The 21230-nt window shown below is 47.8% G+C and overlaps 1 protein-coding gene across 1 annotated transcript; it reads right to left on the reverse strand.

The window, feature by feature from the left end:
- Positions 1 to 1838: 1838 nt before the first annotated feature.
- FGF16 (fibroblast growth factor 16) lies at positions 1839 to 20608 on the reverse strand. The gene is made up of 3 exons (XM_056859842.1): positions 20335 to 20608; positions 9934 to 10037; positions 1839 to 2113 (listed from the first exon to the last, which is right to left on the reverse strand). The coding sequence occupies exons 1-3, from the start codon at positions 20606 to 20608 to the stop codon at positions 1868 to 1870; spliced, it is 624 nt and encodes a 207-aa protein (XP_056715820.1). The 3' UTR covers positions 1839 to 1867.
- Between the last annotated feature and the right edge of the window lie 622 nt (positions 20609 to 21230).

Consider the following 21230-nt stretch of genomic DNA (forward strand, 5'->3'; position numbering starts at 1 on the left):
CGTGTAAAATGTGGCAAAAAGCCCCATAGAGAATAGTGAGGCTGCGCCAGCAAAAAAGCAGGCGCAGCAACGCCATCCTCAGCACCAGCGTCCGGGGCTGAAAGGGGACAGGAGGCTGCTTAATGGCAGCTCCTCCCCCTGGAATGCCCCGGGAACATCTCCCAGAACGCTGGTGCGGGACTTTATGCCGGTGGAACATCACGGTGGCATCCGGAGACCGGCGTCCAGGCCTTCACACTGGCGTGGGGCCACTAATGCCATCGTAAGTAGCCCGGGTGCCAGCACGGGGCCCCCGAAAGCCAGTGCAGCCCCTTCCTTGGCTCCTAAGGGCTTTCACCCTTGAAGGTCAGGAATGCGGTCTTAGAGAAGTACTGTAATTTATTTTACATAGTTTTGGCACTTTCCAATAAATAGTAAAACTGAGTGAGCTCCATGAGGCTAAATTTTATTCTTCCTGTATCTCATGCCTGCATGGAGAGCTATTTGTTGATGTTTTGAGCAGTGAGAAATGTGAATTTCAATGTATAAATTAATTGCTGTCCATTCACACACATTTCGCAGTAAATGTCAGTGACATGGGGAATGTTGATATTTACCAGAAATTATTTATAAGGAAATTGCAAACTGATTTCCAAAGAAGAAATGCATGCTATTGCGCCATCTTCCCGTAGTTGGAGAGGCCAAATAAAGAAACTGGAAGCTTTACTTGATTAAATATAATCACCTAACAGTGGCAGAAATCAGAACCAGTCTCAGACTCTGGTCCTGTACTCCCGGGCCGGGGGGGGGGGGGAATCTTTGAAAGCCAATCATTCAGGCTTTCATCATGTCACTCAGCTTTTTGCCCCTGAGTTCACAGCCTAAACGTGTCCTGGGTTGATCTTTGTACAGGGTCCTTAAATTAGCACCCTCTTCTACAGGTTTTTGTTTTTTGTTTTTGCAGGCTGAATTGATTTCATATGATTGCAATAAATTAGCAAACCACTCACAACATATAAAGAAAATTTTATTGCCAATAAGCTCTTTAAAACCTACCCCCTTTTTTGTTTCAGTAAGACCTTATGCTTTCTGTTGAAAGTTGGGCCATAATACATCTACTTTAAAAATAAAATATTTTTGAAATAAATAAATATATAAAATAAATATCATATATACTTTATAAATAAATTTGTCCTTATGAACAGTATGTTTATATCTAAAGAATGTTCGTTCCCTGACCCACCCTCTCCTGCTCCTATTGTCTCAACAGTAGGAAGCCCATGTTCCCATGCGCACGCACATAGCCCTCCGGATCCAGGACTAACTGCTGCCGGGCTTCGTCTGGATTCTCTGGGGTCTCTGCCTCTCATTGTCCCACCATGGAGGTCTATGAGCTGCAGACCAACAATTCCTGGCAAATCTTCTATGACCACTCTGATAGAATCCAAGTAGCATGGACAACAGCCCCATACCACCACCGGAAGGACCCTGTGAGATGCAACCATTCAAACACGAGTAGCAGATGAGTAATCTCTGCAGCCTTTTTTCATCTTCATCATGTGGCTGGTTTGAGTTTCCGAAATGATCTTTTCTCTGTGTCAACGTTTGCTTTTTCAGAGCCTTCTAGACATTAAAACCATTAAAGATGCGAATGATCGCCTGGGTGGCTCCTTGTCCCATTCCTGCCCCCACCCGACACAAGTTTGCTTGACCTTGATCTCTTACAAGAAAATACCAAGGAATTAGCAATATCGGGATTCCTTGTAGTGCTTCTCTATCTGTTACCTAGACGTGAAAAGAAGGATGGAATGATTATAAGATACAACGCTCCAGCAGAAGCCTTGGGAGGCCAAGGGATATACACTGGCTTCCCAAGCAATAGAGAATGTCACCTGTAGTGGAAGAGGTCTCTGTACATTGCAGGGATCTTAGCAGGCTCCACAGGCCTTGGTAAAAAATGAGTGAATTTTTGGTGTCTCTTAGTCCTGTATCCTTCTCTGGGGGAGCCGTCCTTGTTCAAAGCAACATAATATTGTCTCTCGGAATCAGAGTGCTTGTACAGAGTAGAGGCGTAAGTATTGTACCAGTTTTCTTCAAATTGCTCACGGAAAACACACTCTCTTGTGAGCTTCTTCTGTGTGGACATTGGGGGTCGGGGAGGAGAGAGAGAGAAAGAGATCATATGTGAGAAATACTGAGATTTCCTCTGTATGTAAGTACACAAGTACTGCTGGATCACTGCTGGATCGAACAAGATCCCATTTGATTTCTAATGGAGGGCAGTCTCTGGGAGACCTGTAAGTAGCCTTCCCTGCTCATTGTCCCTGACATTCAGGGATGAACTGCCCCTGAACCTGGAGGTTCCACTCAGCTATCATGGCTCACAGATGCTGAGAGGCAGGTGTGCCATGGCTTGAGGTCCACCTGTTCCCTCATGCCATCTCCAACCACGGCCTGTCAGATGCTCCCAGGAAGCCTGCCAGCAAGGAAACAAGGGCTTCTCCCAACACTCGTACCCTGGCAAATGGTATTTCACAACTGAACCAAATATGCATTTTATATTAATAACAATCCTTGTGGTTTTGTGTGGGTTTCCTGATAACCCAGAAATGGGGCAAGCAGAGGTGCTCAGTTGGAATCCAGCCAGAGGCGACACAGGAGGAAGCCATGAGCCGGGCGATGCCCATCGTTACTAGCTGGGTCTGAGCTGCCCAATGGCACTTAGCTTGAGCCTCCAGAGCGGGGACACCCTAGGACTTGTCCCAGAAAGCTAAAGCACTGAACCACCATTACTTCCACCCAAATCTACTACTTATTAAAACATTTCACACTTGCTACCTCTCATTTCAATTTTAATTTTTAAAATGCACATTTTTAGGACTTGTTTCTACAAGACATAAATGCCTTAAAACTAAACTGGTGGCAGTAGAAGGGAAAAGTAAAAAAATCTGTGCAGACAGAAGGTGAGAGCGATTCTTCTAGAAATCTCAAATGTGACCCTCATATAATCCTGTGAGGTAGGTTAGGTTGAGAGTGAGCTTCCCTGGCAGAGTGGGGATTTGAACCTGGGTCTCCTGGATCCTAGTCTGACATGCTAAATTACATGAAAGCAATTTAAATTGCCACAAAAAAGGACAAACTTGAAATATCAACTGTACACATCACACACAAAATATCAACTGAATGGATCATACACCGGAAGATTTAATCATCATTAATAATAGCGGCAATTAATTTGTTCCATGCCTATCATCTCTCTGTTGTTTCCCTGCTCTCAAAGTTTATAAACAGTTTTTATTATTTTTCATAACATCATAAACAAAACATTTCAACAATGTATATAATTTATCAGTAAGAAAAAGAAAAAAATCACATTATTGTTGAAAATATATCTTTGTTATTGAGTAAATATTAAAAAACTTCCCTTTCATCCTCCTCCATCTTGTTATAAACCTATTTGCTCTTTTGTATTGAAAATTCTAATCCTTGTTTTATATAACTAAATATGGTTTCTTTGCCTGATATCAATTCATCTATAGTTACAGAGTACTTCAAATCAAAAATGCTTATTTCATTGTTATATTATATTTGGTTTAAAACAATTATAAATTATAATTATTAAGCATTATATATAGTATTAAAGAAATTATTTAAAATTAAAAGCAAAATTAATGTATCACATTTCTTCAACAATATCTTTAAAAAATGGATTAGATCAATGCGTAACCTTTAAATTTCCCCAGTTGAAGTTCAGTTTCACAGTAAACCCTCCAGCCCCCTATTCACCCATAAATTGTACATTGTCTTTTTGATTTATCAATGCAGTAAGTTTTGCCATTTTCGCCATTTCTAACATCTTTTGTATCCAGTCTCTTTTGTCTGGAATTTCCATTGTCTTCCATTTAGCTGCATAAATTAGTCTTGCAGCTGTGGTGGCATATATCAAAAATGATCTTTGAGATATAATAGAGTCAGGTATCATACTTAGTAACATCATTTCAGGTGTTTTAGGTACACTGCTTTGAATAATTAACCTTATTTCATTGTAAATCATGTCCCAAAAGTCTTTTGCTTTATCACAAGTCCACCACAAATGATGAAATGAACCTATTTCATTGTTACACTTCCAGGATTTCGGGGACATCGATTTGTAAGTAATTGCCAGTTTTTTAGGTGTCAAATACCATCTATACATCATTTTGTAAACATTTTCCCTTAATGATTGAGAAAGTATGAATTTCATATCTCGTGACCAAAGTCTTTCCCATTTATTTAGCATCTGTGCCCAGCTAATCATAGCGGGTTTAATTTGGTCTTGTTCACAGTAAAGCTCTAACAATAGCTTGTACATTTTAGATATTAAATGGTCATTTGTGTCCAGTAAGAGTTTTTGAAAAATTGATTTTTTAAAAATCCTGTTTTCAGATCCTGAACAAAGGCGGAATTTATCTGATGATATTGAAACCAGGTCAAATGGTCCTTGACTTCATCATAGTCTTTTAACGAACATTTATTGTAATCCCACTTTAAGAGATCATGATATGTAATAAATTGAGCTGGCCTCAATGGTTGTAGCGTCAACATTTCTTGCGATGAAACCCACAGTGGTGTCTTTGGTTCTAAAAGATGTTTATATTTTTGCCAGGTTTTAAATTAGGAGGATTTAACCATATGTTGTTGAAATGATGTATGTGTCTTAATTTTATCGTACCACAAATATCCGTGCCAACCACTTCTATTGTCGAAGCCTTCTAGTTCTTCTAGACCTAGAGTGTCCTTAAAACTCGATGGTATTTTAAAACTAAAAAGCCCGTTTTTACATTAATTGGAAGAATTTAAACCTACTCATTTTGGAGAACATGCAAAATAGACTGAACTAAACTACCTAATCACAAGATTAGTGATTTTGGGACCTGCCAAACTATATAAAAACATTCCCTTTAGGGTAAATGTCTGGACCTCACCAAAAATCTGGATCTCTACATAGTCCTTCACCTGCATTATCAAAATCTAAAGAACTTCTCAAGAAGCAACTATGGATAAGGCTGATAAGGAAATGCAAGAAATGCTAGAAGAGATCAAAGATATGAAAACCCAAGTTTAACGGGATTCCTTCTACAGACAAGGGATTCTTATAGTGAACTTGCATGATAGCCTCCTTCATCCTAGTGTCGTAGAAGGAAATCATAATATCTCTGGCCTTCGATTTCTTCAATCTAGTCAGTAAAGGAATTCTGTATATTCTGTTTATTGCATGGTTTAATTCTTGTTCATCTATTTGAGTTAGTTCAGCCAGGGTTTTTATAATGACCTCTCTAGTGTCACCTAATTCTTCAGGCAGGCTGCGCAAAAGGATGTTAGTTTCTCTCACTTTCATATCCATCATGGCCAGCTGGTCCTTTACTGTCTCTTCTTTGGAATGTATTGCATCAAATTGTTTGTCATGGTTTTCCACTTTTTTCTTAACCTCTTTCTGTTCTTCAATCACCTTCTTAACTGAAGAATCCATTGTTTTCATATCTGTTTTCATTGTCGTAACTTGGGTTTTCATACCTCTTCTGTTACATTATCCAGTTTTTGGTTGATAGATTGACTTAAAGTGTTCAACATAACAGTTAGTTGGTTCATTTGTTGTGATAACTGTTCTTGTTTGGACACTTGGTCGGGTTGTTTTGCAAACATATCAGCTTGTTTGGCTAGCATTTCTTGCATTTTCTTATCAGCCTTATCCATAGTTGCTTCTTAAGGTAGCATGTTCTTAAGGTTTGCATGTTCGCCAAAATGAGTAGGTTTAAATTCTTCCAATTAATGTAAAAAAGGGCTTTTTAGTTTTAAAATACCATCGAGTTTAAGGACACTCTAGGTTGGCAGTGAAACAGGAAACAGGAAGTGCACAGGAAGTTGCAAGATTGTGGACCTTCTGTTGCCTCCTCTCAATGATCCAGGATTATAGGAGCTATTTGGCAGCTGCACAAGGGAGACACACTTCCGGTCCTACGATCTCTTGTGATAGCCTGTCTTCTCCGTTCTCGATGGTACTGATACTGTTATTGGACATCATAAAAAGCAACGAGTTTATTTTCTTGCTGTCTTCCGGTTCTCCAAGACAGGTCACTTCCAGGGAGAACGTGGCTGGAGGACCTACTTAAGCCGGAAAGATGCCAGAGCTGGGGGGGGGTTTCCATTCCTCCCTCCCCTTTCAGCATCGCAGTGTCTGATTGGTGGTTATGATGTCTTTCAACAGTCCCGTTTGTTGCGTCTACCCACTGATCGAATTGATAAGGTCCATGGCGGTTTATCTAATGGCTTTTTTATTTAAAAAGTCACTTAAGCATTGGGTGGAGAGACGCAGATTTCGTAAACGTTTTTTCCAATCCTTCAAAGCTTCTAGATCAAGGTAAAAACAAAAGAGGTCTTGTAACTTACTCAGATCTTGGAAGATGAGGTTTTCTTCCCTTTAATATAGTTCTTTAGATGGTAATAGAGGAGATCAAAGCCTGGTGCCAAAGAAGCGTTCGTGGCAATGTAGTCCCCTCGATGCCGGCAGGACAGCGTCCAAACCTCCGAGGGACTTAAAAAAGCTCTCTCAGAGGATATGGGAGTCAACACCGCTCTTCTTGGCTGCAGGGGTATTCCTGCTCCCCAGTCCACTATTTAGGAACAGGGGTGGAGTGCTTTATTGCACCCCAAATTGGTATGTTTCTTGGATTCCCCGGGAGGTTCCCGAGGAGCGTGGCGCTAGGATCAGCTCTCTATCGGACGTCCCTGCTCTCAAAGTTTAGACTGTAAATTCCCTGTGCCAAAAAAGCTGTCTTGGATTGACTGACTGATTGCTTGATTGACTATGTTCCCCTACAACAGGACCCTGTTTCTCTGATGGGACACTACACATCACAATTATTCCACTGAAGAACTGATGCTTGAAATACGTTTCAATCCCTGATATTCTTCATGGTGAAATTTGACCAGAGGCTCAAGGTTTGTGTGTGGGAGGGCAGAAGGATGCCAAGCTGTGGCCCACTCCTCCCACAGACCGGGGGGGGGGGCTATAACTGTTCCTGAGCTGTGCCAGGACTGGGCATGCGGTCTAAAATGGGACTGCCTGCTCCTGTATACCCCCCCCAAACTCTGCACACAGAAAACCAGCGTGTCACAGAGGAGGCAAGACTGTTCTCCTAGATTTCTGGTTTTCTCTGTGGCGCAAAGTGTATCAGCTTCAGCCTGCAGCGCTGCCACCCAGTCATGCATGTTCACTGGCTTTGATTTCTGTGTTCTTGGATCAGGTCGGGGCGGCTTAGTTTTAGGGAGAGAGCCTTGTTGCCAAAAACTTAAAAAAATTCTCCCGGAGGTTCTGTTCAGCCTGGTGATTCTGGGAAGCAACATAAACACCTCCTGAGGTCATGCCTAAAGAGCTAAGGCATTAAAGATACCCTGAAGTCATCCCCCTAAAATAGTTAAGACCAGGAATGACCTGCTGACACTGATACTGTGATGTGATTCCTCTCATACTGGCTGCCTTTGAGCCCATGGCCAAACCTGGGTATGGAACTGACTTGAGTAGCCCACCCAAACATCTCACAGGAGGGAGGATTCTCAACTGGCAGGGGTCTCATGAATTGGTCACTCTGATAGCCACAGAGAAAAGCCAGGCCCTGTATAAAGCCAGCCAGGGGAGCCCGTGGGAAGCAGTCATGAGAATCCACTCCATCGCTCACTAGCACAGGTGGCATTCGACCCAGTGTCAGTTTGGGGAGGGGCCTCTGTGGACATTTTAGTCGATTGCCAAAAGTGGGATCCAGGCAGAATCTTGTAAAAGCCTGAGCTCACTCAGTACTTGGCATGCAAAAAGTGCCAAGGTCAATCCTTGGGATCTTCACATATGTTGGGGACAATGTTTTCAGAGCCTCATGCACAGAAAGGGTCTAATGAGCTGGCTCAGTATGAGGTGTGTGGGAACCTGGGTATGGCCTAGGGTTGCCAACTGCCAGGTGGGGCCTGGAGGTCTCTTGGAATTACATCTGGTCTCCAGGCCACAGAGATCAGTCCTCCTGGAAGAAATGGCAGTTTTGGAGGGTGGACTCTATGGCATTATACCCTACGGAGGTATCTCCTCTCCCCAAACCCTGCCCTCTCCAAGCTCTACCCCCCAAATCTCCAGGATCTGGCAACCCTTGGCTGTGGCCTGTCCCAGTGGCATGCCCAGAGGAAGGTAGAGCCTTGACACTCAACTTACTCCTTTCATTGAATTCTAAAGCAAAAGAGCATTCACAGAGTCAGGTGACAGTTTTAACTTGTTGGCTAACCTGAGTGCTAAAGAGCCATAACTGCTCCCCAGATCCTTGCAGATTTCAAGGGCAAAGGTGGAATGTCCCACGAGAGTTCACATCCGAGCTCTAGCAAGGCTCAAAAAGATGCACCACAGTGCTGCGTAAGCACAAAACATACAAAGAAGATGCTGCCACTTCACAATCTTGGTGTTCATTTTTTAAAACATCTGTCGAGCGCTCTTGACTCCAGTACTATACAGGTAAGGACAGAGGGGGTGTCTGAGTAAGATTTCTCCTGGCTGTAGGAAGGACCTTTATGCACTTTAGCTTCCTATGGACTATCAAAATCAGATTGTGCAAAATTAAATACAAACATTTACTCAATTAGCATAATTTAAACAAGTCACAGAATTCAGCTGTTCTGAATTTGCATAGTCTGCAAGTATGGAATTTTACAGTGCAATCCTCTACACAGTTTTGTGTGAGAGTTAAAGTGCTGTCGAATCGCTTGCAACTTACAGTGACCCTATGAATTAATTGCCCCCAAAACATCCTCTCGTTCACAGCCTTGCTCAGGTCTTGCAAACAGAAGGCCGTGGTTTCCTTGACTGACTCTGTCCATCTCTTGTTGGGTCTTCCTCTTTTCCTTCTGCCTTCAACTTTTCCCAGCATGATTATCTTTTCCAGTGACTCTGGTCTTCTCCCAATGTGACCAAAGTACGACAGCCTCAGTAAGGTCATTTTAGCTTCCTGGAAGAGTTCAGGCTTGATCTGATCTAGAACCCACTGATATTTTTTTAGGCAGCCTATGCAATTGCTATAGTCTACAGTTGGTTTAGACTGGAGTAACTCCGCCTAGGATTGCACTGCTGATTTATTTTTCTGAAAGAAGACAGATCTGGTTGTAGTTTGAGTTTAGTACAGTGTTTTCTGGTGCCCGCTCTTGAAAAACAGCAATGATTCCCCATGCTCATGAAACTTGCAGGGCTGCCTTTGAAGCTACACTGCTCAAAAAACTGCCTCTTGTTTTCTAATAATCAGGGCAGTAAATAGGTTGACAACCAGTTCCTGGGCCTCCCTGAAGGCCCTGATGCTGACGAGATTTCCCTCCATGGACTGGGACCTGCACAGAGAGCAGCTTTCTTGCTATTGCCCCCTCCCACATAGATTCAGTGAGATGGGCTTGTCCAAGAGGATGTTCTATAGGAGACAGGAGATCAGAAGCAACCAGACTTTCTCTCAGGTGAGTCAAGGCTTCAGAATAAGCCCCTTACACAGGTAAGAGAGAACACAGCCCTTTTAAAAGCACAAAGAGGATCTTTTGGAGCTCAATATGGTGGCTTTATTCTAATGCTTAATTTGATGCAGTTATTTTTCAACTGACATAATTGTACTATTATGCTGTGGCTGCCTTCCTAAGGCAAGCTACGCAGTCTGCACTTCTGTTCAGTCTAGTGGAAGCAGTGGGTTCAACCTCCGAACCCTAATGTAGAAAGCCCAGGCCTTTCTGCACAACTGTTTCCAGGGCCATAAAGGGTGCCATCATTATTAGCCCCAGACATCCTTCCAAATTAATTATACCAAGTGTGAAAGGCAAAAGCCACAAATAATGCACATCAGACAATATCAAGCCACAACAACACCTTCATTTTGGCATTCCACAAATCCCTAAGAGTTTAACACTTACCGATCCGTACAGCTCGCCTCGCTCATTCATCCCAAGGTAGAGTCCAGAGTCCACACCACGGATACTAACCAACCCTACAGCCAAGCTAATGAATTCCAAAATCCCTTTAAAGGAAAAAATGGAGAGAAAATGTAGTTACTTTAAGAACACAGGGAATACCACTCCGTACCCTCAATGTGTTGTTGATGAAAATGGGGTCACTGCCTAAGACACGCCTCCATATGCGTTGCTGAGGGCCCTGACTCTGTTTGGAGGATGCTGCTGTTTGACAATGTGTTGCATTTCCTCAGCAATAACTGCCCCCAAAGCTAAGCGGCATCTTCTTCTGTCTGTTGAAAATATAGTAGGGAAACATAACTGTTCCACAATATGGTGCTACCAATAGCTAGACATATACCCCAGCAGTTACTACATATACAATGGCAGGCTGGGTTCATGCACAGTTATTTATCATCACGCGCTCTACAGACACGGTACAGCTCCACCAGCCCTCCCATGTAAGTATTTAACCTCTAACTATCTGGGGGAAGCACTGGCAATTTATACAAAGGGCAATTCAGCAAAGGGTCTTCAAAAGGCAGCAACAAGGATGCTGATCTACCAGGGTCAGCAACCCATGGCTCTGCTGAGTTGGAGCAAATGCCAGCACAGGTGAGCAGCACTCAGAGCAACGGCAAAGGAATCTGCTCTCCCCTGAAGGTCACCGCCATTATCAGAAGCCCTCCCAAATGACAAGCGTACACCTCTGCAAAGAGGCAAGAACCAAGGAACAACAACAGTCCAAAACCACTAATACCAAAAGACTACACCCCGCCCACCTTCTCACTGGAATATAAGAACCTGGAGCTCTATTCCGACTTGTATCTGACAAAGGAAGCTTTAATTCTCGAAAGCTTATACCCCCACCCCAAATCTTGTTGGTCTCAAATCTAGCTGTACAGAAACCCATTTCTCAGGCAACGCAAAACTTGACTACAGAAATTATGTCCAGTTTGTATGGTGACAGTTGGAAATACTATCAAGTTAAAAAAAACACTACACGTGTGCATGGAGGGCAATTCACCACTTGCCAGAAGGGGGGGGGAATTAAAATTTGAGGCTGCCAACTTGTGGCAGCAGATTGTCACTGGAAGCCTCCAAGCGACCACAGCTCAGAAGCAGCTACAATTTCTTGCCCCCTTCCAACCTTCTCTCCATGCCACCTGCAGGCTTCTTCACTGTCGCAGTGCCCCTCTTCTTGTAGGACTTTGAACACATGGCACAACCAGATGACTCCTTGCTCCTCTCTACTTTGTCCAAGAAGGTGCTGTAGTAGGGAGGGTGTGTGGAATCAATGCTGGGAGGGGCCTGGAAAAGGCTCTCGGCAGGTGGCTGAAAGAGCTGGTGGAAATGTGAGCTGCCAGAGTCACTGTGGGGCTTCTAATCATAGGGAGCCTTGCTTGCCCAGGTGAACCTGCCTTATTTCTATGTGACTCCAGCTGGTCTAACATGGCAGCTACTGCACTTCTTAACATGTCTCAGGGGAGGCACTGTTCCCGATGGTATAGACTCCCGCAAACCAATCTCACCCATCCACATGATTCTGCAGGGGTCAACTGCAAAATCTACAGCTGATTCCCTCTTGCTGTTACTTGCTCAATTGTTCATCAGATGTGCTAATATCCAGCAATGTTCTGCAACATAAACACTGCCTGGGAGACTCAACAGTGGTTCTAAGGATGTCCATATGATGAACTACAAAATAATAGCCAGTCCTGGCTTCTATATCTTTGCCACATACTAGCATGACCTGTGGTTCTTAATGGTTGAGCTCTACTGAACAAAGTTGTCGGGGGAATGGGACAACCAACGTCCTACCCCAGCCCAGGTTCCATTGGCAGGGAAACCGCTAGGAGCGCATGGCTGCATACAGCATGTACACAACTGCTTCCTTCCAGAGGTCCACACAATGTAATGGGCCCAAACCTCTCACCATGGCAGGCATTTTGCTAGTAGAGGATTCATTTCAATTCTGTGAACGGGCTGGAACTCTCTGGAGCCTTCAGTTACACAAGGGTGTGTTCCTTAAGGAAGGCTCCATCAGCATCCGGGACATACAGAGAGGCCAGTTTTGCCAAGACGAGCAATAAATAGAGGTTTACGTCTATTCATTTTTGGATGTGTGTTTTATAGTTCTGCATCCCAACAAAGTGGGCTCTGGCACACTGCTACCTTGCAGGGAGTAACTCTGGTGCACAGCAGCAGGTTCAACCTCATTCTTCGCACAATGGTGCCACAGGGCCGGCTCTCCAGCCAAGCCACCGAAGCATCATCTCAGGGTGGAGCAATGAGAGCATCAATGTACTGCAGAAGCTTTGGGGTGGGCTTGTCAGAGGCAACGCAGGACCAGGAGGGGGCGGGGACACCTTGCTTGGGGCAACAAACTACCTGGAGCTGGATCTGCAGTACCAGCCTGAGTCTCCTGCCCAGCATTTCTAAGTATGGCTGGAGAGGCTGTGGCTCTAGCAGAAATGGAAAGTACAGAGAAGTACGGTAGCCTGCAGAGATCTATTACATCAAGGGGGCTGAGCTGCCCTTCAAAGTCCAAGATGGTCCTCAGCATGGACACCTTAAGAGAGAACCAAAGATTCACTTAAATCAGGACTCATAAATGGCTGCTAGCTGCACGCAGAAAGGTTGTGCACACAGGCAGAGACAGCAGGGAGCACAGAACAACCAGGAATAAGGATGTTCCCTCTATTTATAGAACTACTGGAGTGTCCAGCCTTTTATGAGCTCTCCTGACTCCCACTGGTTGGGTTACATCTCACAAATTCCTCTTGCCAGTTCTAAGATCTCAACATTCCACATGGAAGGACCTTAGACTGCTTAATCTCTCTGGGTTGTAATGCAGGGGAAGGAGTAGTATGCACTTCTGAAGCACGTAGGTAGCCTCATTGTAATTCCTGAGCAATGTCACTAACAGACACTGAACTGGCATCCCATGACCACTTCCAGCCAAACTGCCCAGTATGGTCTTTTTACTGGAGCCGGCACATACCCAATGGTTTGGTACTTCTGGCTCCAACCGCTGCACTGAAGTCAGCAAGCACGCCCCCAGCCAGCACATCACACATGACACATCAGCTGAATTTCAGCTCCAAAGGCTACTACCATGGTTGCCTACAGGCTACTGTCCATGATGCCAACTATTTCCCACCCATTCAATTGCCTGGAACACTTCAGGTGGAGCTTCTACAGTTCTTTAAAATTCTAAACTAATTTAAAGAAAATGACAGATGGGTGCAGATCCACATTAGAAGCGCAGATTTACCCTTCTCCTGAAACCTTCCTTAGTAAATGCTGCCATGCCTGTGTTACTCTTTTGGACTTCTGCTGTCCCCAAATAGAAGCACACAGAGAAGAGGCAAATCAGCAAAGAAGGTTAAGAAACAAAGTGGGGATGTATGATAGAAAATATTAGAAAAGTATAAGGGGGGGGAGACACTTTCCCATATGGTGGTTCTTGGATTCTTCTTCCTGGCTAATTCATGTTAAATTTATTTATTAAAACATTTGTTTCCCACCTTTCTTTGTGGTTCAAGGTAGCTTGCAATAATAGTTAAAAAAAATCTGTTAAAAGCAAAAATAAAGCAGCTAAACCCCAAATCTCTCCCGCTACCCCCTTTCAAAGATGCCGGCCATTTAAACCCCAACAGCCCTGGCAAACTGGCAGGTCTTGCAGCGCCTCCTGAAGGTCTCCAAAGAGGGCCCCTCTTCAGGAGCCCATTCCCTAGAGCTGCAGCCCCAATCGAAAAGGCCCAGGCTCCGGTCGATGCTAGACAGGCCACCCCAAGTGGCAGCATAGCCAACTGCAGTAGGCAGTGCCTTAAAGCAGTGGTGGGGAACATCAGGCCTGGGGGGCTGTTTAAGGCCTGCGGAATCATTTGGTCTGGCTCTTCGTGGGTCCTGGCAGATCTCTGGCTCAGAAGGATCTAAGACTGGCGATCCACCCCCTCCTGTGGACAGGAATAGCCTCTATTCAAGGCAGATGTGAGTTTGTTTTGCCAAGAAAAGGAACCTTTTCCCCCCCTTGCAGAAGAGTCGCTAGCTATGGAGCTGCTAGAACCGTCCAAGAAACTGTGCTAACCCTTTCCCACCCGGGCCATAGAGAAACGTATTCTCTCTGTACTACAAGGGGGCTGGGGGAGGAAGTGGCAACAATGGAGGGGCTAAAGGGGGCAGGGCCAGAATGCACAGGGACAAGTTCTTAGCCAGTGTGTCCTCATTTCATCCCTGCAGGTGGAAGTAGCAGGAGCCAGCTGTAGGATCCGGCCCCAATCATGCGGAGCAGGAGCAACTCCAGCATGCAGCTGGATGGCTTCACCTGGCTGGTGCAACAGACCATCCTGTGCCACCAGGTGGGCGAGTTCGCCACCGGTTGGATACCTGCCTGCTTGTCCACTCCAGGGGGAGGGGGCAGCTGCCTGCTTGGAGCTTGGTTGGCTAATTTTTAAGTTGATAATTTTGCATGGCCCACGAATGATGTTATAAATATCCAAATGGCCCTTGGCGGAAAAAAGGTTCCCCACCCCTGCCTTAAAGGAATCTGCCTACAACTAGGTTGATAACAGGCCTGGAAAAAAAATACCCTGTCCCTTTAAGAGAGGCTTATCTTGTGGAAATGGGCAGCTGAAGCTTTTCATGGCATGGAAGTAAATAATGTCACCTTGTAAATAACATCCCACTAAGTATCGATGAAAGGACAGGCCATGTGTCTCCAGGCAACCCTGAGCACAGATACTGGAAAGTAATCTCACACAGTCAATGGGACATTTTGGGTGGAAATCCTGGGACTGTGGTGGGCAGAGGCAGGGCCCTCTCCTTGCTGGACAGGGCAGAACTCCACATCATATTCGATCTGCAAGGCAAGCCCAGAGGTGGGGCCACCTTGTCCTCTGGAGAAGGCAACAAGAACAATTTACAGAGCTTTCTTGGTGGTGATTCCATTGCTATTTCATTACTATGGAACTCCTTCCCTCAAGAAAACATTGGAACATTTTGGGAGGAATGTGAAGACCTTTCTGTATTCAGAGCAATCTATACCCTGAGCTTTATAGCCCAGGCTAGCCTGATCTCCTCAGACCTCAGAAGCAGGTCAACCCTGGTAATAATTTGGACATGAGACCTCCAAGGAATGCCAGGGTTGTGATGTGGAGGCAGGCAATGGCAAACCACTTCTGAAGGTCTCTTGCCTTGAAAAGCCTACGAAGTCGCCAAAGGTCAGATGTGACTCGACGACCACTGGGAGGGAAGGCTGCATGGTACAGCCCAATCTCGTCAGATCTTGGAAGCTAAGCAAGGTCTGTACTTGCAAGGAAGACCACCAAGGAAGACTCTGCAGAGGAAGGTGACGGCAGACCACCTCTCCTTCTCACTTGCCTTTGAAGGCCCTTGCTGGGACAACATGTTGGCTGCAACTTGACAGCACATTACACACTCACTCTATGACATTTTTTATTTTGCCCTTTCCTGTAAAGAGCACAGAGTAGTGTATGTGGTTCTCCAGCATCCTTTTTGTCCCCACAACAATCCTGTGAAATAGGTTAGGCTGGCTCAAGGTCATCTTGTGAAATTAATAGCAGTGTAGGGATCGGAACCAAGGCCTCTCGCTCCTGGTCTGACTACTACATCAAATGGACTCTCAAGTAGTCTCAAAATGGGCCGTTTCTCAGGTTGCCTCATTTTACATTATTCATCTGGATGTTACCCACCATGAGTCCTAGCTGGAGAAAGATGGATAATAATTTGAATAGCACAGGACAACTTTATTTTCAGGCTCAACCAGAGCAACTTTTCTGAGCATGCCTAAGATAACCTCTACAAGAAATGCAGACGATGCAAGGCTACAGATCAGTTTCAGTGCTGGATGTGGGGGGTGGGGGTGGCCAGAAACTCTTCCGTTCCCCAGCTCCAATTCAGAAGGTAACGTCTTTCAACTGCCCAACTTCACCAGATTTGCTGGGAGTGGCTTTTGGGACCAGACCAAGAATTTCCTCTCTGAGTACAACAGGGTTTTCTCTGGCCAAGCGTGTTTTGTTTTTCCAGTTCTTGTCTTCTCTCCCATGGCTGAGATATTCGTTCCATTTAGTCCTTTGAGTCTCTCCAGATCACATTCTGTGAGATTCGACTGGAATTTCTGATGTCTGAAAAGCTGCGTGATCTTTGAACTGCCACCGGAGAGTGGGCAGCCTGCCAGCCATTGTTGTATTCCTGAAACAATTGCTGAAAGATTACTTCAGCTGCCTGCACCTGTCGTGTCTTGTACAAGTATATCCAGGGGCAAGGGGGCTTCGGAGCAATGCTGGACATTGGACTAATATCTGCAAATCTAAATTTTTCAGCTAAGAAAACCTCAGCAACTGTTTGGCAACAGGTGCACCCGGGTGTGAATGTCAAAGCCTGCAAAATCTCTAGGGAACTTCCACAACAGCAAAAATATACAAAAACCTAGTTGTCCGAGCAGAACCGCGGCTGCCACGCCTGCAGATCCAGGCCCTGCTATTCCGTTCTCAAGCATTTTTTCCAAAGCAGCTGGGCCCACAGGGGCAATTTTCTCAAGCCCCCCCCCCCGAGCCTCCTTCACACAGACTTCTTTGCTGCTTTGTTCCCGACATCAAGATCCCGAAGGAGGCAGCCCATCAGTCCCAGGCAGCAGGCGGATCACACGGCCCGCTTTGATCAATGGGCACCTGCCTTCATCCAAACACCTTTACTAAAGGTAACACTTTCAGCAGAGAAAACAGGGCACTTACAACTGTGGACCCCTACCCTAGAGAACACATCACCTAAAGAATCTGTATCCTCATTTTTAAGATGCACTGCAAAAGCTCATTCCAAAATGTTTTTGAAAGACCGTTAATGACCAAGGCTGGATTATTCTCTGTGCTGCTGCGGCAAAACTGCTAACAGCGGGCACCTGGAAGATCTCTGTTCAAAATTGGCCTCTGCCACAAACTCGTTTGGCATGGGTGGTTCCCATCTATAATAGGGATAAAAATAATGACCTACATCACAGGGTTGCTGTTAAGGATTACTGACGTATGTAAAGTGCTAGAAAACTATCTAAAATGCCCACACTCAGTCAGATCCCTTCTGCAAATGTGGCAATGTCTCCCAGCGCAAGCAGCCGGCCCCTATTGTCGGAGGCCAGAACAGATCCAACTCGTAATGCTCAACGTTTCTTGGCCTGACCTTGTTTCAGCCACAAGCCCCTTTGGGACCCCAGCTAACCCACTGAAGGAAGGTTGCCCCCACATGAGACTGCACTTCTTTAAGAGGGCTGGCCCCTCTGCAGATTTTTGCAGACAGTTCACAGTAAGTCGCAAACTTTTTGGGGATAAACTTTGTCCATATTTCACGTCAATCCTTCAGCTTCAAAAAATACATTTGTGGAAAAGGACTCCCAGCGAAGAGCAGGGCAAGTATCTTTATTTAAAAAGAGAAGAAGAAATAAAGAGGATACATGCTTTTGAAGGAATTCTGATTATTCTTGACCTTTTGGTCATCCCATATTGAGTTTGCTGAGTAGGAAAATAAAAGGCTGCAGTGACCATTAGGAATGAGCGACCCATCTTCCAGCTCAATTCACCGCACCTCAGCTGTGGTCACCGCACCTCAGAATGTCATCACGTTCCCCCCCCCCCATCATACACCATGAAGGCTGAGATCGTCCATAATTTTCCAGTTTACTGGTGGCAACCCTGCAATTTAGAGAGCAAGAACATGGCCTGGGACAATCCCGCTCCTACATCTATCCCATGGATCCCCAAAGTGGCACCCGTGGGCACCATGGCACCCGCCAACACATTATCTTGTGCCCACCAACTTTTTAAGAAGTGGGTGGGGCCAGGTAGGGCTTTTGCCCAGCAAGACTTCTGATTGGCTGTGCAGGATTTTTAAACTGTTGCTTTGGCAGCGGCTTCAAGCACAGCACGAGGATCTACACTGTGTTACGGAAGTTAAGATGTGGCAATCATTTTGTGGCTGGCTCCGCCTCCTGTGGCATTCATTTTATGCCCACTGTGCCATGTCAGAATTTCAAATTTGCCCGCAGGCTCAAAAAGGTTGGGGACCCCTGCTCTATCCTGTCACTCCTGACGAAAAAGTTTCTTCAAGGGCTGCTCTGGCACAAGCCCTGGGAAAATGGTGGCCTTGTGCCATCAGCCCAGGCACTTGCACCGTTCCCATCTGCCTGTGGTCGTGGGGGGCAAATCGGTCCTTTTATGTTACAAAGAAGCTTCCTGGCTCACTTGGGGACCTGACCACAGCAGTGAAGACAAGCACAAGCTTGCCTGTCACTACGCCTCCCAAGCCCCCCTTCCCATATTCATCAGGGCTTCCTCCCTCCCTCCCATGTGCCTTCTGGAGAATGTGCAGCATTCACAGGGCGTTCTGGAGAGCCCAGAGTTCCTCAGACACTCACCATCTCAAAGAGATGATTCAAAATGGTGGATAAGCTCCATTGGCCCACGCCTCCTCTGGCCACGTGCAGCCACAGGGTTCTGCCGGGCCCTAGGAGGCATTTGCCGCACCTTGCGTGGGGTCTCGCAGCATGCAAAGGGCTCTCTGGTGCTAGAAAGCCACCGGTCCATGGAACAAGCTCCTTTCCAGCACAGACTTCCAGCGCTCACCTGCTACACTTTGGCATCCTACGTAGGAAACCTAGACTGGCTTCTGGGAACGACTGTCACGGGAAGGCCAAGATATTATATTGCTTTTCCTGAACCTCTTCCAGCAAAGGGGAGGCCCTGCAGCCCCCACTAGCCTGCACTGCTACTTGAGTTCTCAGAATAAACTCAGGGCTCGATCAAATCAGAGTCAAAACTCAGGCCTTTCTAAATGTTTCCCTTAACGGTCCAAGGAGCAGCCACTCTCCTCCACGGGTCAGGCTGGGCCAGCATTGGCTCCTCTGACCGGCAACACCCAAAGAGATCTGACCCAGCCCTGCCCACAGTGTTCAAGGGAGCGGCTGGGGACTGCCCAGGGACCTTCCGGATGTGAAGTGTGCGCTCGGCCACTAAGCTATAAGGGCAGAGTCTCTCCCCTGCCCCCCACACCATCCCGACCCAGATTTAAATCCTTTACCCAAGTAGCCAATTTCAAGTCAATGCACCATGCTGAGCCAAGAGTCAAAACAGCCCAGGTGCGCTCAGTGCAGCTCACGAGAGCATGTGAACACGCACATCTGGCAGCCCCCTCAAAGGAAGCCGCTGAGCCACACTTTCCTAAAGCGCAGCAGAGTGGCTGCGTTCCTGAAAGCATCACACACCAAGTGTCAGGAGACTCCCAAGGAGACGGGAAGAGCCCTGCTGGATCACAGCACGGGCCATCTAATGCAGCCTCCAATTGCCCAGCCAGCTGAGGAAGCCCACAAGCCCTCCTAGGCTGCTCTCCCCCACAGGTGTACTGCTTCGGAAAGGGAAGGTTTTGATCTCAAAAGTAAGCTGGACGTCACTGTCTAGAGCCCCCTTCCCTGAAGCCTGCACCGCAGCCAATAAATCTGGAATGCCAACAGGCTGGTGGGAGCATAGGGAAGGGGGAGGCAGCCCTCCAGCGCTCCCAGCCAGTCACTCTTTGCGTCCCAGCCAATTCGAATCTGCATCTGAAGACTCCAGCGGAGCTTCCCAGGATCCTGCCCTCCCGTTACAACAAACGGCTATTTATTTTATGCTGCCCTTGGGAGAAGCCTGGAGCAGAAATCTGTAACATTTTATATCAACAGCCTGGTCTCACTTACAGAGCTGGATGCCAACTGCTGAAACACTTATGGAATGCGAATGCTTCGATTTATTGGAAGCGCCACACAGTTAACTAACTCTTCATCTTCACCTTTCAGCCAAGTACCGGAGACCCGCCTGCCCAAACTGACTGCGCCTACTTAATGTCACATCCCCAGAATCTCTCTTAGAAGGGGAAGGAATTCCTACCACAAGTGCTTAGGTCCAATGGGGTGTGGGGTGTGTGTGTGTGTAGGGACCAGGGCGAAGGTAAATGGAGAACAAAGGGGATTTCGGCCACTTTCCCCAAGGACTGAAGAAGTCTGCTTGCCCGCTGGGCGGGAGAGCCCCTGGCTCTGGCCCGGGGTTGCCTAACCTTCCTGATTCAGCAAAGCACCTGCGGGCGGGGGGGGGGAGGGGAACAAAGCTTGGCACCCTACCCTGAGAGCAGCCCTCGTTCAATGCCGCGAGACCGACTTCCGAGTAAACCAAGGGAAGCGCGGTTTCTGTCCTCCAAAGCAAAGCAGGGGAAACCGTCGGGCAGACCCGCCGGGGTCTTCTCCGCCCTGCCTCGCCCTCGCCCCGCCACCCCTGCCCCAGGGGTGGGGTGGGGTGGGGTGGGGGGCGGTCGGGCGGCGCTTACCGAAGCGGCTGTGGTCGTGGCGGGTGCCGTGCACGGTGCCGTTGGGGCAGATCTCCAGGTGGAAGCCGGTGCGGCAGTAGAGCTGCCGCTGGCGCAGGACGCCCTTCAGGTGGGCGAAGTCGGTGGGCGAGCCGCGCTGCAGCCGCCCCTCGATCTGGCCCAGCCGCTCGGCCACCGAGCCCGCAGCGTCGCCGGCGGCCGCGCCGCCCAGCCACGAGGCCACGCCGGGCCCGTCCAGCTCCAGGCCGCCCAGCAAGACGCCCACCTCGCCCATCGCCGACGAGGCTCACAGGCGGGCGGCGGGGGGAGCCGCGCGGGGCCCGAGCGGGGCGCCCGTCGGCCGGGGCAAGCCTCTCCGCCCGCCCGGCATCACGGCCGCCCTTTATACAGCCGCCGCCCCCTCGCCTCGCCTCGCCCCCCCGGCCAGGGCAGGCCGGCCCCACCCCGCCGCCCCCCCTCGCGCGGCCCGCCGCCCTCCTTGCGGGGGGGGGTCGCGGTCCTCCGGGCGCCCGGGGAGGTCCGCCTGCGGGGCTGGAGCCGGGGACGCCCCCCCCTCGCAATAGCAAAAGGGGAGCGCTCGTCGTCGGCCGGGGGGGGGGCTTGAAAACGAGCCCCCGCCCCGCGGAACTCCGACGCGAGTCTCTGGCCCTCCTGGGGGGGCGAGTCTCTGGCCCCCTCCGCTCGTGGCCTTTCCCCGCAACCTCTCCGCAGGCTGGAAACAGGTGCTTCCTCGCGGGCGCAGCTGCCGGTCCGAGCGGCCGACGGACACCCTGGCCTCTGGGCGGGGGGAGGGCAGGCCAGACTCGGCGCCCTCCAACCCCACGTCCCCTCCGCGCCCCCCACCCCCCCGCTGGCTGTGGGGCCGCGTGGAGTCCGGCCACGGCTGGCCCGCAGCG

This window comes from Euleptes europaea, chromosome 13, assembly GCF_029931775.1.
Source record: "Euleptes europaea isolate rEulEur1 chromosome 13, rEulEur1.hap1, whole genome shotgun sequence".
Lineage (NCBI taxonomy): Eukaryota > Metazoa > Chordata > Lepidosauria > Squamata > Sphaerodactylidae > Euleptes > Euleptes europaea.